At 36.1% G+C, this 18,457-nt stretch overlaps 1 protein-coding gene across 1 annotated transcript; it reads left to right on the top strand.

Moving 5' to 3' along the window:
• Positions 1-8,630: 8,630 nt before the first annotated feature.
• Positions 8,631-11,525, top strand: LOC110096469 (cytochrome P450 71A1). The gene is made up of 2 exons (XM_020822443.2): positions 8,631-9,594; positions 10,840-11,525. The coding sequence occupies exons 1-2, from the start codon at positions 8,695-8,697 to the stop codon at positions 11,452-11,454; spliced, it is 1,515 nt and encodes a 504-aa protein (XP_020678102.1). The 5' UTR covers positions 8,631-8,694; the 3' UTR covers positions 11,455-11,525.
• The last annotated feature ends 6,932 nt before the right edge of the window (positions 11,526-18,457 follow it).

The raw sequence follows: 18,457 nt of genomic DNA, 5'->3' as shown, positions 1-18,457 counted from the left end.
CAGCCGCCATGAATAGAATCTTTGACAACTTAATCCATAATCAAGTTGAGATTTAGTTGTTAAGATCAAAATGAAAGAGGCTCATCGTTATGACTTAAGAATTATCTTCAAGCGGTTGCACCTCTACAACCTTAAAATGAACCCCTTAAAGTGCTCTTTCAGCATCATGTTAGGAAAATTTATAGGTTTCATCATCAAGTACCATGGAATTAAAATTAATCCTACCAAAATCAAATATATCTTAAATATGCCAGCTCCCAATAGCTTTACTCAACTAAGGTCTCTTCAGGGTAGGCTGATGTATATAAGAAGATTTATTTCTAACCATTACAAAAAATTTCAACCATTCATTGTCCTAGATATAAAGGATGTCAAATTAATATGGGATGAGAATCCTTCATCTCCTAAGCATTTCCACACCTTGATTGGAATATCATCAGGTCCAACAGCTTTTCCATCCTTCAGTTTCTTTAAAGCCTCTCTAACTTTAGTTTTACTAATACGCCGATAAAAACAGACATCTTTATTTTTATTTAGGGTGCTAAGGTCACTATAGTCAATCTTATTTTCACAGTTTTCATTAAAAAGTTTAGCAAAATATCTCATCCACCTTTGTTGAATATCATCTTCGAAGAAAAGTATTTTTTGATCTTCATCCTTAATACAATTCACTTGAACTAAATCCTTACTACTCCTATCTCTTTGTTTGGCTAACTTATACATATATCTTTCTCCCTCCTTAGTATCTAAACTATTATATAAATAACTAAAAGCTAAGGTCTTTGTATCGCATATTGCTTTCTTAGATTCCTTACGAGCCTCTTTATATCTTTCCCAATTATCAGCATTTTTAAAATTAAACCAATTTTTATAACAAATCTTCTTATTCTTAATCTTTTCTTGTACATTTGAATTCCACCACCAACTATTTTTACTATTAGGAGCATTTCCCTTTGATACTCCAAGCACATCTTTTGCAATATTCTTAATATCACTAGCCACTTTTTCTCACATAACATTAGCAACCTCATGCACAGATAAAATCTTAAGATCTAAAATCTTACTCTAAAAAATATTTTGTTAATATTCTTTAAATGATCCCATCTAATCCTAGAATATCATTTTACTTTATTTTTTATTATATGCCCCTTTATCTTAAAGTCCAAAACTAATAATTGATGTTGGGTATATAAATTTTTACTCGGAATCACTTTACAATCTTTGCAATTTAAACGATCTAATTTTCTTACAAGAAAATAGTCAATCTGGGTTGTACAATATCCATTTTTATCAGAGATGAGATGCTTATTCCTTTTTTTAAATAAGGTATTAGCAATTGAAAAATCATAAGCTAAACAAAAATCTAATATGGTCTTGCCACATTCATTTGTTGTTCCAAAACCATAGCCACCCTGAATGCTTTTAAAATCATCTACCTCTCTACCAACATGTCCATTTAAATTTCATCCAATAAAAACACTTTCTTCTAGAGGTATCTTTTGTAATAATTCTTCTAAGTCATTTCAAAAATTTAATTTAGAATTCATATCCAAACCTACTTGAATAGCATAAGCACTTATAATATTAATAATCTTATCATCAATAATAATCTTTAAAGCTATAGTTCTATCTTCAATCCTATTAATTTTTATAACATTATCCTTCAAACTCTTATCTATAATAACATCTACACCATTTCTAGTACGACTCCTACCCAAATACCAAAGTTTAAACCTAAACTATCAGTTTCCTTAGCCTTCTATCCAACCCATTTAGTTTCCTAAATGCACAAAATATTTAACTTCCTATGTTAATTCCATTAATTTTTCTGTAAGGGAACCTATATTCCAAGTTCCTAGAACATATATTCCAAGTTCATATCCTAATTTTAGTTCCATGGACTAGCTTCTTTGCCCACATCCGTCCTTGATATAGGAACCCTTGCCTATTTAACACTACACCCGGGCACCGGTGTAGCGGCCCTTACACACTTGTCACTGTGTTCAGGCCATACAATGCGTCATTTCCAGGGGTCACCTTAGCAATAACACAATTTCTTAAAGGATTCATGTCATTATTATTCGACATATTTTACGCTGGCTGTCGACTGTCTAACGCAACCCTCCACTTTTCTCATCCAGCCACTTTTTCTCACATAACATTAGCAACCTCATGCACAGATAAAATCTTAAGATCTAAAATCTTACTCTAAAAAATATTTTGTTAATATTCTTTAAATGATCCCATCTAATCCTAGAATATCATTTTACTTTATTTTTTATTATATGCCCCTTTATCTTAAAGTCCAAAACTAATAATTGATGTTGGGTATATAAATTTTTACTCGGAATCACTTTACAATCTTTGCAATTTAAACGATCTAATTTTCTTACAAGAAAATAGTCAATCTGGGTTGTACAATATCCATTTTTATCAGAGATGAGATGCTTATTCCTTTTTTTAAATAAGGTATTAGCAATTGAAAAATCATAAGCTAAACAAAAATCTAATATGGTCTTGCCACATTCATTTGTTGTTCCAAAACCATAGCCACCCTGAATGCTTTTAAAATCATCTACCTCTCTACCAACATGTCCATTTAAATTTCATCCAATAAAAACACTTTCTTCTAGAGGTATCTTTTGTAATAATTCTTCTAAGTCATTTCAAAAATTTAATTTAGAATTGATATCCAAACCTACTTGAATAGCATAAGCACTTATAATATTAATAATCTTATCATCAATAATAATCTTTAAAGCTATAGTTCTATCTTCAATCCTATTAATTTTTATAACATTATCCTTCAAACTCTTATCTATAATAACATCTACACCATTTCTAGTACGACTCCTACCCAAATACCAAAGTTTAAACCTAAACTATCAGTTTCCTTAGCCTTCTATCCAACCCATTTAGTTTCCTAAATGCACAAAATATTTAACTTCCTATGTTAATTCCATTAATTTTTCTGTAAGGGAACCTATATTCCAAGTTCCTAGAACATATATTCCAAGTTCATATCCTAATTTTAGTTCCATGGACTAGCTTCTTTGCCCACATCCGTCCTTGATATAGGAACCCTTGCCTATTTAACACTACACCCGGGCACCGGTGTAGCGGCCCTTACACACTTGTCACTGTGTTCAGGCCATACAATGCGTCATTTCCAGGGGTCACCTTAGCAATAACACAATTTCTTAAAGGATTCATGTCATTATTATTCGACAAGTTTTATGCTGGCTGTCGACTACCTAACACAACCCTCCACTTTTCTCATCCAGGACTTGGGACCTGGCAACGGTAGTGTTCACCATGACAAGACAAACATAACACAAATATCTCATTGCATGTTTATGGTGCCAAACCAACTTATCCCATGAGCACATCGATAATTAAGAATAAAATTCATTGATAAAGTGCTTAAATTTGTTGTTATTTATATCTCCTTAAATTAAACAAGGGATAGAGCTATCAAATATAGTAATAATAAGCATCTGGTCCCGAAAAGAAGGAGACACAAAATATGGTAGAGATAAAGCCATACCCTAAATAAAATCCTTGAGAAGGGTTTTTGAATGTGTAGCATTAAGCAAAGAAAGTCCATCAGAGGAGTTTTCTAAGTTCCCATTTTGAAACTAGTGATCCTAGTGCAAGGAAATGGGGGCAAGTGGAGTGACTCTAAAACAAAAATGATTCTTAGCAGTAAGAGCAGTTCTGAACACAGTTCCAGAAGTTAGAGGCATTCGAAAGAGCTGGGCACCAAGAAGAGGTGTACCTACTAAAAGCCAAGTAGATAGGGGAGATTTAGCATTGTACATCCTGATAATTAAAAATAAATTAAAGATAAATTGAATAGCATGCAAAGAAGGAAGTCCCAGCCCTACATTTTATTTAGGAATGCAAACTTTATCTCAAGAAACCTATGTATTTTCTTGACAGCATATAGGTCACAAAAAAATAGAAACTTAGAACAAGTTTTCTTGAAGAATTTAAGAATAATTTTTGGCAATATGGGACCCCGAATCCAATAATCTATAGAATTCAAGATAGTTTATCTCATAAATTTTAAATGACCCGCTAAGGAAAGGAGGTTAGCTTTCTATCCAGATAATTTTTTAGTGGTACTATCCATAAGAGGCATAAAATAAGCAATTTTAAGTCTATTAAAAGACAAAGGGATACCCAAGTATGCAATTTTTGAGCTAATAGTGGGAATGGATATAGCTTGACAAATCGAATCCGAATTAGAGAGGTTTCTTGGCAGCATAATTGAACTCTTTTCTAATACTCTTTTCTTGGCAGCATAATCCGAGTGAAACCATCCAATGTAATCCATTTAAAATCCCCAGCATCCAGCAGAGAAGAAAAAGCATCCATGACCAAACAGAAAAGGTTGGGACTTAGGGGACATCCTTGACTAAGACCAGCAGAAGTAGGGAAGTAGCCTTCAAGGGCCCCGTTAATCACTAAAGAGAAGTTTACATCAATAATACATGCTTTTATCCAGCTCACAACAATGGTGGGAAAGCCTTTCTAAAGCAGTCTAGCAAGCGAGAATTCCCTAGAGATCGTATCAAAAGCTTTACGAATATCTAATTTAGCATAAAAAAACTTGGGACCACCTCTTTTACGGGCAATGGAAAGGAGTTCATTAGCAATTAAGATATTATCTATGGAAACTCGAGCTTTGATAAAACCAGACTTATTTTCTTTGACAAGCAAATGCATTATAAGCTTAATCCTATTAGCAATAACCTTTGCAATAATGTTGTAAAAAGTGTTACATAAGGCAATAGGTCTGAAATCAGTCAAAGACTCAGCATTTTGTTTATTAGGGATAAGGGCAAGAGCAGTAGCTTTAATCCCACTAGGCATATAACCTTTATAGAAGAAGGATCTCACAGCGTTAATAACTTTAGGACCAATGATATGCCGCCCTGATTTATGAAAATAAAAATTAAACCCGTCCGACCCCTAGGAAGATGCAATACACCCTTTGAAAACCATCTTTTTAATTTCCTCATCATAAACATAATGAGTAAGATATGAGAGGAGTGAATCAGGAAATCTAGTTCCAATAGGGAATAATCCTACATCCATATTGGATGGAGGGGATGGGTTATAAATAGCTTGAAAATGCTAAAAAAAGGTGTTAACTACTTCATTTCTGTCAGAGGTAGGAGAGGAAGCAATTAAGTTAACAACTTTATTGCTACCTTACCTATTCCTAATTTTAGCATAGAAAAACTTTAGATCTTCCTCCCCATATTTGAGCTATTTAACTTTGCTTTTTGAATTACCCAATAATCAAGAATACTAGAAAATTCAGCAAGCTTGTGATTGATATCATTCAAAGAAGTATTAAGTGAAATGTCATTTGGATCAGAATGAATTTTGTCCAAACAAACTAGTTGTTGTTTATGAAGATCCTCAAGGTGAGACTTGATCAAAGAGGATCTAACCCAAGAATCCAATTTAATATCTGCCTTAAAAGATTTGAGAGTGTGACACAAGTAAGATATAGGGTTCCCAATCAAAGGCTTAGAGAAAGACTTTAAAATAAGAAACCAATATTTATCAATATTAGTCCAATAGTTTTTGAAGATGAACCTATGGTGAGAAGAATTTGTTGCTCCAGGGTACAAAACCATAGGATAGTGATCTGAGCATAAAGGACTTTGAAAAGAGCAGAAGGAGCTTAGAAAAGATTCCAGCTAAGCAGTATTAATAAGTGCCCTATCCAGCTTAATGTAGATAGGATTATCAACACGCTAGTTAAACTAGATGTATTTGCATCCCACAGAGTGAAGGTCCAAGAGGCAATTCTCAAAAACCATAGCATTAAAGAAGTCCACTAAATACTTTTGAGTTAGGGCCGTCCCACCCCCCCCAAAAAAAAAAATTTTTTTTTTTGAAACAAACCAGCAGCAAATAAAGTCCCCCATTAGAATCCAGGGTACCTGACTAGGAGGAGCAATTTGAGTAATTTGAGACCAAATATCCTTTCTTTCAACACTGCTATTAGATGCGTATATAACGATAAGCTGAAAAGTAGGTGAAGATGCAACCTTGGCGGATCCCGAGACAAGTTGTGAAGAAATGTGAACAGGCAAAAAGTCAATTTTATTAGGATTCCATTTAATCTAGATACGCCAAGAGGAGGAATGATCAAAATTGTGACAACTTTGTTCATTAAGAAAAACAACATGAGAACTATAAAAAAAGGATTATGGAGGGAAGCAAAGTGAATCATATTCTACAGGATGCATAACATATCCAGTTTGAACGAATTTGACAATAGTTTATAACATAAAACTTTATCAGGCAAGTTGAACCCCCTGTTATTCCATACCGTAATAGATTGACAAGACATAAAGAAACAACAGAGTTAGATGGTTTTTTGGCATTTTCCCCTTTGCCACTTTTTTTTGCCAAAGTAGAGTTGTTACTTTGCTGAGCCATATAAGTAGTCTTGTTGGATTTAGAATTATGAACATCACAGGCCATCGAATATGGAGGATTACTGAAGTCCTATGTTTCTTCAAGGACATTATATTTGTTAGGTGATATGACACCCGGTGGTGAAGCCAAAGCTTTATTATATGGAGCACTAGTAGCAGAAAAGAAGATTCCCCTTGAGTTGGAGAATTGAGATTTTGCACAATATCTGTGTTAAAGCCAACAACATCAAGATTAACCAAAGGAGGAGTTAGAACAGGGGTCTGTTTATCAGGAGATTGTTTAGGTGGAGGGGTGTGAGGATAGTAATGAAGCGGCTGCCAAATAGAGTTTGTAGTGGGGATTTGTGATGGGTTGCCAGTTTGAAGTTTGAGAATAGGAATAGAGAATGGGGGCCCTTTATTAGAAACATATGGAGAAGAGTTATCTTTGCCCACATTTAGAACAGAGTAATTATGATTCCTAGGTTTTAGACTGAAGCTCCTACCTCTGGGAGGTCGGACTGTGGCGACAAGATTTTGAGGGTTTCCAGATTCTTCATTTTGAGGTTTAATCAGACAGGAAGCAGAGTAATGAACAAGCGATTTACAATGCTCACAAGGTGAAGGTCGCCATCGTACTGGACCTTCAGCTCGACTACATCACCATCAAGGGAAACAAAAATTTCATCAGGGTATGTTGCCATATTGTCAATGAGAACACACACCCGAGCGAAAGTGAGGCGGATTTTTGAATAGTAAGAGAATCGGTAGCTAGAGGGACCCCAACCTTACTTGTAATTCTCGAAATCCCTTCAGAGTTCCAACAAGCCAGTGGAAGATCATGAATTTTATCCAAATAGGGACAGAGAAAAAATTCTCATGTTTCGGTTTAATTTTTGGATGCCACTTTTGCAAAACGAAAGGCTTACCTAGGAGGAACCAAACTCCCCTAGACCAAGCCATGTCTATATCCTCTGAGCAAGTGAACCTGATAAGAAAAAAACCATAGCTAAGAGGTAATAGTTTAATCGAACCTTTGAGAGCCCATGTCTTTTTGAAGGCACCGAGCAGAGCCTCATAGAAAGGTGTGCGACCGATTGAGTATCCAACTGAACAAAGATTCCAATATTTTGTGCCTTTGTTCAACTTTTCCCCGGAGAAAGGAATGATTTCTGACTCTGATGGAAAGTGAGAAAGATTCAGGTCATTTGAAGCAGATTCTTCAGGGGAAAAAGTCGGGAGCCAATTATGAAGGGGAGGGGAGAAGCTCCACCAACAGAAGAGACGAGAGGGGGGAAATTGGTAAGAAGAAGAGAAGAATCCATGAAGGAAACCTCCAGCAGAGCCGGAGGAGGAGAAAGGGGAGGCGGCGCAAAGCAGCCAGAGAGGAGAGAACCCTAGCTCAAAAAACGCACTTGCTTAACATTATATTCTTCACTAACTCTACTTTCAAAAAATATAAAACTTTATCAAACTGGTTGAACCCCTAATATTCCATACCAGCCATTAATTCCTTGCATTATTATTTTTTTTTATTCTGAAAAAGTTGTTTCCACGGCAAGATTCCCTTAGAGAAACTAATAAATTATATAAAAGAGAGAACTCCTCTATATATATCTAAAAAATATACAAAATAAAACCAAGGCTAAAAACCCAAAGCTATAGACGAACTACTTTTTTTTTTAATTTTTTTTTTTAAAATTTTTTCAGCTTGTATTTGTATTTGTATAATTTTATTTGAAATTGACTTATTAGGCTTTATTTAAGTGAGCTTTTTAATTATTGTGTTAGAAAAAAATTCAATAAAAATTAATGTATGTTTAGATGATAAATTTTTTTAGCATTTTTATAATTTTATCTTCAAAAATTTATTTTTAAAAAATATTCAAAATTATAGTTGAAAAAAATAAAAATAAAAATTGTCCCAAATGAAACTTATTTTATATTTGTGCAAAATTTTATGCTAACATTTTTTCCTCCTACATAATTGTATAATTTATATATTTGTAATTATGTTTGACACATTTTATTTAAAATTTTTTTGGGGAAATATTTTATTTAAATTTAACTTAAAAAATTATTTTCATAAGTATAAACACGTAGTGAAGTTCTTCTCCAAAGTCGTTGGCATGTGCTACCAGCCCACCACAGACCCGCCTATTTCCTCAATAAAAATACTGGTGGTTATCAAATTCCATTGCCTCTGACAAAGATCGTCTGTGTTTACATACTGTAATCAAGTCAATCAAACATGGTTATCAACTCCCAAGAAACTCTAACCCATCCTCTGCTCCTACTCCTCCCATTCCTCTTCCTCCTCTTCACCGTCTACCGCCGCCGCAAACCAGCCGTCAACCTTCCCCCCGGCCCTCCCCCTTACCCCATCTTCGGCAATCTCCACAATCTCGGCGAAAACCCCCACATCACCTTCTACCATCTCTCCAAAAAATACGGCCCCCTCATCCACATCAACCTCGGCCAAATCCGCACCATGTTCGTCTGTGACGCTGACACCGCCTCCGAAGTCCTGAAAGCCCAAGATCAAATTTTTTGCAGCCGTGCCCAACTGACTTCCCTCAAACGCTTCACCTATGGCGGCAAAGACCTCGCTTTCTGCCCCTTTAACGATCACTGGAAACAACTCCGGCGGCTCTGTAACACCGAAGTCTTCAGCCTCGGCAGAGTTCAGTCTTTCCACTCCTTTCGCAGAGAAGAAGTCGACGCGCTCATTAATACGATATCGAAAACTTCCGCTCGTGGGGAGACAGTGAATGTTAGCAAGATGGCGTTTTGCTACTTCAACAATCTCATTTTTCGAGAGGTGTTTGGGAAGCGGGTTTCGCCTGAGGGAGAGTGTGGTTGGAGTCCGCTTCAGGGCCTGCTTAGAGAGGTGGTTACTGCGATGAGTCAGCTTGGAACTGCGGATTTGTTTCCCTGGCTTGGGTGGCTTGATTTGCTCACTGGGTGGCAGGCGAGGATTGATAAGGTTTATGAAAAGATGGATTTGGTGTACGAGGAGAAGATAAGGGAGCACATGGCCCGAATAACAGAAGGGAAGAGCGATTCTGAGGATTTTCTAGATGTTCTTCTTCATCTTCTTGGTAATGAAGGTTCATCTCTCACTATGGATCAAATCAAAGGTCTTCTCATGGTAATTCTACATCAAAAATATTTTTTTTTTAATTTCTAATAAGTCTGCATTTTGTATGATATATTATACATGCATGTAGTCTAATTTAATGCGCCTAATTTTTAAAAGAAGCATAATTAATAAAAATTTGTAAAAGGAACAAATTTGTCAAATTATCTAGTGCAGTCTAAATATGTCAAATGATTTGGCGAGTTCAGAATAAGCCAAATAATTTGACTTATTTGCCTAGAGAGAGAAGAAGTGTGAGGGAGGAGAGAGAACAGATGCGAGAGAGAGGGCAAATTATTGCATCCGGTCACCGGACACGGAGATAGGTTCGGATATTAATAAAATATTATTTTAAATTAAGCGAGTCAAAAGCGCACGTAAAGCGCAGATAAAGCGTAGGTAAAGCGCAGGTCAAAGCGCAGTCAAAGCGCAACTAAAGTGCAAGTCAAAAGCGCAGGTGATGTGGCAAATTTTTATTAGATGTCCGAACCTATTCTCCGCGTCCGGTGACCGGTTGCAATAATTTGCCGAGAGAGCGGGCGGAAAGAGAAAGAGAGGAATCTCCCTCTAAGCTTTCTCCCTTTCTTTCTCTTTCCACCCACCCTCTCTCTCTCTTAGGTCCGTTCTCTCTCCTCCCTCACACTTTTTCTCTCTCTAGGCAAACATACCAAATGATTTGGCTTATTTTTAACTTGACAAATTATTTAGCGTATTTTGACTACCCTGCATAATTTAGCGAATTTGTTCCTTTTTAAATTTTTTATTAATTATGTTTATTTTACATAATTAGATCTTAAACATGCTTCTTTTAAAAATTCAGCCAATTTAATGGCCAGCAATTAAGCATTGGTTATGAATCCTAATTAGCTCTCGGTTCAAAATTTTTGAATTGCAAGAATTTTTTTTTTCCTTTCTTAAGCTGTCTCTATCGTCTTCCATTTGTAACCTTTGAACTTCAATTATCTGCTTACATATATGACTGCTATCATTTTACTTTAAGTGGGACATAAGTAAATCACTAAGAATGAAAGGACTTCATTCTAAACTGTAGATTCATCTTTATGCGCCTTCTTGAAGGAAAAAATTATAGGATTTGTTATGTTGGAAAATAGGAAGAATAATCATGCAGTTGGATGAAAGTAGTAGGAATGACTATGCTGCATATTAAATTCGAATTATTTAGAAAATTCTTGATCTGTTTCCTTTGAATTAATTCCAAGATTTGCTGATGTGTAACTCTAGCTCTTTGTTCTATAGAATATGTTTACAGCAGGAACAGATACATCCGCAATAACCATGGAAATGGGGATGACACAACTAATAAAGAACCCAAAGGCTCTAAACAAGGTGCAAGAGGAGATCCGACGAGTTGTTGGCGATAAAGGAATGGTGGAGGAGAGCGACCTACAACATCTCCCTTACCTCAAGCAAGTAATAAAGGAGACACTAAGGCTTCATCCGCCTGGCCCATTGCTACCACCACGAGAGAACATGAAAGATGCCAAAGTTAATGGGTATGATATTCCAGCAAAGACTATGATATATGTTGATGTATATTCTATTGGAAGGGATCCTAAGTACTGGGAAGATCCTGAGGTTTTTTGGCCTGAGAGATTCAAAAATAGCTCTATTAATTTCAAAGGGAGCAACTTAGAGCTCATACCATTTGGTGCAGGAAGAAGACTTTGCCCGGGAATAACACTTGCCATGGTAAATGTTGAGCTTGCTTTTTCAAATATGCTCTATAAGTTCAATTGGACATTGCCCGATGGAATGACCGAAGAAGATGTTGACTTGAGGCCCAAACCCGGGCTAACTACTCCTAAATTAATACCACTTATTTTGGTGGCAACACCTGCTTTTACCAAGTGATAGGGTTTATCTAATCCTAAATACTCTACGTTAAAATAATTTGATCCAAGACATCCACATCCATATATATATATATATATATATATATATATATATATATATATACTCTCAATGCACAAGTAAAATGATATATGAAAAATAAATTTCCATTGTATTTTGCATATATCATGAGTCTTGTAGTCTTGAATTCTACTTCTATAAGAGTTTTATCAATGAGTTTTTCTACTTGTTATCTACATTATGATTTTTTATATAATCAAATTCATGAATCAATTAGTTCACTTATATGTAAGCAAGAGTTATGCTTTTAATTTAACAGACTTTTGCATTCGCTTTCTTGAATATAACATTATTGTTTTGTTATGGTTAGTTTTATCATTGGTGATCTTAGGTGGTTACAAATTAAAATCAAATTCATACCTTCCTGCAAACGATACCTCCTCTTCTTCTTATGACAAAGTTCTCCTATAATTGACAAAATTATTACGTACGGTCATCTGACAACTTTATGAGACCAATCAGTATGAGCCATATAACCAATACACTGTGTACCGTTACATTTTAGTGTTGTGCATCATGTGATGTGCATGTCCTAATTAGCCTCCCGATGATCTGATGACTGCATGTAATAATATCTCCACTAATTGAGATCCGCTCCCCCACTCCTTTTTATTGCTTTCATCTCCCTCGTTAGTGTATTGATCATGATTTTAGCCCGTTGACTATTGTATTAAGTTGACTCATGCGAAGGGGCCATTCTTTTATTCTCTATAGAGTTCGTTGTGGCTCAAAATGTCATTGAAAAAAGTAGCTCCAACTCAAGTTTAGCCTGTAGAATGAGCTCGAGATGAGCGCATCCATTAAATTCAGGAAACCTATTAATTTTCGATGAAATTTTCGGCGGAAATTAATTTGTCACAATTCCGACAGATTTTTTGATGGAAATTAATTTTTCTTAAAAAATGACAATAGTACATATTTATAATTTTTATTTTGTTAATTTAAGTTAAATAATTTAATAATTTATTGTCAAATTAAATAATTTAATTTAAATTAACTAATTTAATCATTCGTTGTTAAATTAAATTAATTTTTTTTATCTTAAAAAAACTTTTACTTTTAAAATAATAACTAATTTTAATATTTTATAAGTTATAATTTAAATAAAAAATTAATTATGTAATGATGAGCTGAATATTTGTTTCCGGAAGCAAAATAACTTTTTCTTTTGAGTAAAACTGTAAAGCCACGTAGAATAAATGATTTTGCTCTGTATCAAATACTATAGTTTTTTTTAATAATTTATTTATGATATTTTAAATATTTATTTTGTTCAAACTGACTCATGAGTTAATGAGCCAAGTTTTGTCAAGCTTGAGCTCGAGTTAGTTTAATATATGAACATGAGTTTGAGCTCAAGCACAAGCTCATGGCTCAATAATATTTATTTGCGAACTCATTAATGAGTCAAGTCTTAACTATCTGGGCTCATTTACACTTTTTTGTTGTGACTTAGACATATTATACTTATTCCTCTAAATTAATGGATCGGAGTCAAAGCAAATTAATTCAAAACCATTGGGCATTATTGTAATCTGGCTTATTAAATCCACCAACTTAGGTTTCACTACTAAAAAACCGGATTTTTCACAACACATGTTAGTAGCGGATTTAAAACGGCTGCCGAAACACCATTTTTTTGCATCGGTTTATTCTGCTACAAATTGCACCAGTTTTAACTGGTTATTTGAACCGGTTAAAACCGATGCAAATAACACCAGTTTTAACACCACGAAACGCACTGCCATTAAATATATCGAGAATCCCTAATTTTTCACTTATGCGCGCAAAGTTCTCAGCTCCCCGTCTTCCGCCACCGTGACTCTCAAGCCACTGCTGAGCGAAGCAATCCACTGCCGAAGGAGCACACTTTCGGTCATTACTGTCGGAAAAAACCGTCCGCTCGCACATCGCTCACATCTTGGTAGGTATTCTTCAGTGTGAGTCTCTTCCCATTCTTCCTCTTCTTCTTCTCATTCTTCTTCTTCATCTTCTTCTCCCTCTTCTTCTCATTCTTCTTCTTGTTTCGTTTCAGCAATCCCTAAAATCAGAAAATGTTCAAGATACGATCGAGACCTTCAGAAATCGATCTCATGTTGTTCGAGCTTTAGCAATTTGGATTCCTGCAAGCTGCCTCATACATTTCTGCTGTATGTATATATTTTATTTACATGTTTTGGATGAGATTCAGCTCTATAGAAATGGATAAAATTAATTAATATAAACAAATTTAGTGAACCTCAATTTTAGCCACTGAACTATCCTAACAGATGTAGGCATATTAGTAGTTTGCACTAATCTATTCTAGTAGATCATGGATAGAGTAGTGGTTTGCCTTAAATAATCCTAGTAGATCCTAAGTTCTCTATGCGTCCTTTGTATATTTAGTTTTAACCTTGTAACGTTTAGGAAGATTATTATTATTACTTAAGCTCAAGTAAACGTTATAAATGTCGTAGGGGGCGCACTACATGCACTGACATACAAAATATGTCACCAGGTACACATGCTCATATAGAGGTGAATGAGAATAATGTGCCATGCAACATTCCAGAGTCGGTTATATTAGGATCATATCTAGGTGTCATTGCTAGAGATCCTGTATTGACACCCATATCCTTCCCAAATTGGAGAACTAAGGGTATGGAGCCCATTAAAAAAAAAATGTTAGCTGATGTGGAGGTAAGTAAAATATTATATAAATTTGAATATTAAGATTTATGTTATAAGTAATAAAATATTTCTTTATATTACAGTCAAAGTTTGCATTTCCTAGACATATACGTCACTGGATTCTTCAATCCCTTGGAGTTAAGTGGCGTAATCACAAGACTAACTTAAAAGATGAGCACTGGGATAGCCGGCCTATCGAGAAAATTATTGAGTTTTCCATCTGGTGTTGATGCAGCACAGTGGTGTCAGCTAGTCACCCAGTGGTCACAACCAAAAGATAAGGTTAGTACCATCATTATATTTGATTATATAATTTTTATAGATTAGCATGAAATTGGATTCATATGTAATAGGAGAGGGCCGTCATAAATGCTGCAAATGCAAAGAAACTGACTTGTCCTCACACTATGGGGCGTGTGAGTTTTGTTCGCATGCAACAATAGATGGTATATATTTAGATTTATATAAATTTTATATTCACATTTATTAACTCATTACTTAACAATCAATTTTTTTGTTATAGACTATCAAGGATAGATTACTATTATGGAGAATTTACATACTACACAAAGATGACACCTGGTAATATGAAGATGCTAAACAAAAATGGGTAATTTCACTCTATCTATAAAATTTTTATACTTAATTTGTTACTATTTTTTGTTTCTTTAAAACAAAAGTAAACTAAATTTATTATACAAAGATACAAGCTTGCGAGCTTTTGGCTAAGGATGGGCTAACACCAGAGGATGGGAATGTGGAGGCTAACTAAAGAGTGTTCAATATTGTTATGGGACCTGAACACGCAGGCAAAGTTAGAACCCAAGGGTTTGGTGTCACTCCTACATGATATTTTCCTCATAGCACGAACAAGGGCAGAAGTAGCAATGGAAGCAATTTAATAGAATTAGTAAATCTAAGAGAGGAGGTAAGCTTATTACGTACTGAAATGAGAGAATTCACGCAACAATTTCCAATGCAACATCCACCTCAAGGAAGTTCACAAATGGTATGTAAAATTTCACATTTTAATTTTAATGTTTGTTATTTGAATACTAATATTTTTCAATCTTCTTATAATTGATAGGGCGGTAATCAAAATCTCTTCTGAAAGATGATGTTATGGGAGAAAGAGAATGACGTTTTGAAGATAAGCCATTTTTGTAATAAATTGTTTTAAAAAGAATCTTGGTATGAAAGTCTACTTTTTTGGGATGTTGCTAAAAGTTTTGATATGGTAGATTACCAAATATGAATGTTGAAAACTCTTCTCTTTTTGACATATCGATGACTTACAACTTCAAATATTTTATTTTGGATGAATTTATGTTCTTTTTTTTTGTAGTGAGTTTATTTTTGTTTATTTCAATGAATTTTTCAATGAATATGCAGAAATATTCGACGAATGGTGTGTGACATTCATCATGAGCTTGTGTTATTGAGATGGGGAGGGATGTTTTTTTTTTTTTTTTTTGGTTTATTGCTCTTATTATGAATCACGTGGTCATATTATTTTTGTTGTTCTTTATTCTATGACAAACAAACTGTATTATGATATGAGTCTTGCCTTCTTAATCAGGCTTTATGATACATGCTACATGTCTTGCCTTCACAGTTGAACAATCATGAAGTTTTTTATGCAACTTCTCATTCAATATCCTTTCTGCCTTTTTACCTAATATGGACTCATTCTTGCTTAGACCCAATATATTCTAGCAGTTGGATTTTTTTTCAACATTGTCTTTGTCTTGATACATATGAGGCTTTATTTTCTTCTCTAATGCTGTGCTATTTACTTCATCTGGAATGAGAGGAATGGGAGACGCTTCATGCTAAATTTCATAACAGTTCCACTATGGTTTTAAACATAAAAAATGATATTTTGCTTAAGATTCAATCTTGGAAATGTTTGCAGAAGGTTAGACATGTTTGGTTTTGATTTGATATTCTGTCTTGCTGAGCTTTTTGCAGGATTGGGTCTACTTTGCTTCTTTGTTTTGTTGTAGTCGGAGTCCCTCTTCACATATTGTCTTAAAAAAAATTCCCAGATTTGTGGCGGTTCAAACCGCCACATTCTGGATTTTTTTTGGGGTTGATAGATGCAGTTAAGACTGATGCAATTTTGTGATTTTGTAGCAGCTTAAACTGCTACTAAATTACATGCCTACCCCAGCGGTCACAGAACCACCACTGAATATCTTTGTAGTACATTGCAACTACACCGATCATGCAACGGTTTTGTAACCACTATAAGTAAATTTGTGGCGGTTAAAACTGGTGGGAAAGCTCAAATTTTATGCTGCAGTAGCCTTTTTTTTTCTGGAAGTGAATTTCATTTGGGATGGATTTCTTATTTCTTTATAAAGTAATTTTTTAGTTTAAAAAATTTTGTACTAAAAAGTTGCTTCAAAAAATAATAAGAAAACTATCCCAAACAAAATCTTGCTTTCCTCTCGGTGGACTACCAACTTTATCATCTCAATAAACTACTAATGACTCACTCCTAAAAACCCATAGATGACTTCCCTTATCTGTTTACCTAAAAATTTCCTCATAGTACTATCAACAGCTCCACTCATTGCTTTATTAATTTCTATTACTTGATATTCTATTAAGGTCTTGAACTTGCTACTTAATTGATGTCCCCTTCGTAATGCGAAATAATCCTCAGCTTTGCTGAATTGCTTCTCAATAAATACTGATTTGGAGCATTTTAATATGCTGGCAAATCCTATCATTATTACTTCCCCCACTTGCATTAAAATATTTCCTATTATTCGTATCTTTCTAATATGATAGTTGATACGTTCTTAAAAAATTATCTTGATCGGGCACGAATCTTGATGCAAAATCAAGTTGAAAACTTCCGAAATTAAAATTGGAACCATCCAAACTCTGATTTCAGCAAACTTATAGTCGAACTGAGCGTCTCAGAAATATGAACCCAACGACACCAAAATCAACTCAATCCTAGTCCAAATGGATCCAAATCAAGGGTTCAAAGCACTGTTGGAGGGTTCGAACCACTATTTAGATTAATAAACGGTTTTCAAACATAACGTACTTATAGTCGAATCGAGCGGCTCGACGAGACGAATCCAATGAGCCTAAGATCACTGAATTCCGACATCACTAAGACATTCAAATGTCCATCAAATGGTCCATGCTCAAGGGATTCAACATCAGCCGTCCATCCAATCACTCCCCATTTACCCTTGATCTCTCACCTATTTATGGGTCATGCCACTCCAGAAATCTATAAATAGACCCCTCATTTCTCTTGAAAGGGGGACCGAAGCAAGAAGAGAAGAAGGAAGAAGAGAAGGAAGAAGCTCCTCCTCGACCACCGCTGGACTTCCGCCGGACCACCACTTGAAGCCCTCACCTCCGCCAGACCACCGCCTGACCCTGTTGCTCCGCCGGACAACCACTTGAGGCTATCACCTTGCCAGACCACTGTCTGACATAGTTGATCCGTCGAACCACCACTTGAGGCCCTCACTTTCGCTGGACCACCGCCCGACGTCGTTGCTCCGTCGGACCACCACTTGAGGCCCTCACCTCCGTCAGACCATCGCCTTACGCCGTTCCTCGATTAGACCACCGCGTGACGTCGTTGCTCCTCTGGACCACAACTTGAGGACCTCACTTCCGCCGGACCACCACTTGAGGCCCTCACCTCCGCCAAACCACTGCCTTACGCCGTTGCTCCGCCGGACCACCACTTGAGGCCCTCAGTTTCGCCGGACCACCGCCTGACATCGTTGCTCCGTCGAACCATCGCCTGACATCGTTGCTCCACCGGATCACTGCCTGACGTCGTTGCTCCATCGAACCACCACTTGAGGCCCTCACTTCCGCCGGATCACAGCTTGACGCCGTTGCTCTGCCGGACCACCACTTTAGGCCCTTACCTCCGCCGAACCACCACTTGAGGCCCTCAGTTCTGCCGGACCACCACCCGACCTTGTTGCTCCGCCGGACCACCGCCAGACATCGTTGCTTCGCCGGACCACTACTTGAGGCCCTCACCTCCACCGGATCACCGCCTGACGCCGTTCCTTCACTAGACCACCGCCTGACGTCGTTGCTCCGTCGGACTGCTACTTAAGGCCCTGAGCTTTGTTGGACCACCATCTGAGGCTTGAACTTCTGCCAGACCACCACGTGATGCCCGGAATTCTGTCGGACCACCACCTGAGTCTTGAACTTCTACTGAACTACCACTTGAGGTCCATACTTCTCCCGAACCACACTTAAGGACCATACT

Source organism: Dendrobium catenatum, unplaced genomic scaffold, assembly GCF_001605985.2.
Source record: "Dendrobium catenatum unplaced genomic scaffold, ASM160598v2 fragScaff_scaffold_156, whole genome shotgun sequence".
In the NCBI taxonomy this organism is placed as follows: domain Eukaryota; kingdom Viridiplantae; phylum Streptophyta; class Magnoliopsida; order Asparagales; family Orchidaceae; genus Dendrobium; species Dendrobium catenatum.
Note: the sequence above shows the minus strand (reverse complement) of the source record. Positions and strands in the feature narration are given on the sequence as shown.

What these genes read in the sequence shown, in the direction of transcription:
- LOC110096469 (XM_020822443.2), top strand. Translation starts at nt 8,695, where the DNA reads ATGGTTATCAACTCCCAAGAAACTCTAACCCATCCTCTGCTCCTACTC. An exon ending in AAATCAAAGGTCTTCTCATG is followed by an intron (nt 9,595 to 10,839) that starts GTAATTCTACAT and finishes TTTGTTCTATAG; the next exon opens with AATATGTTTACAGCAGGAAC.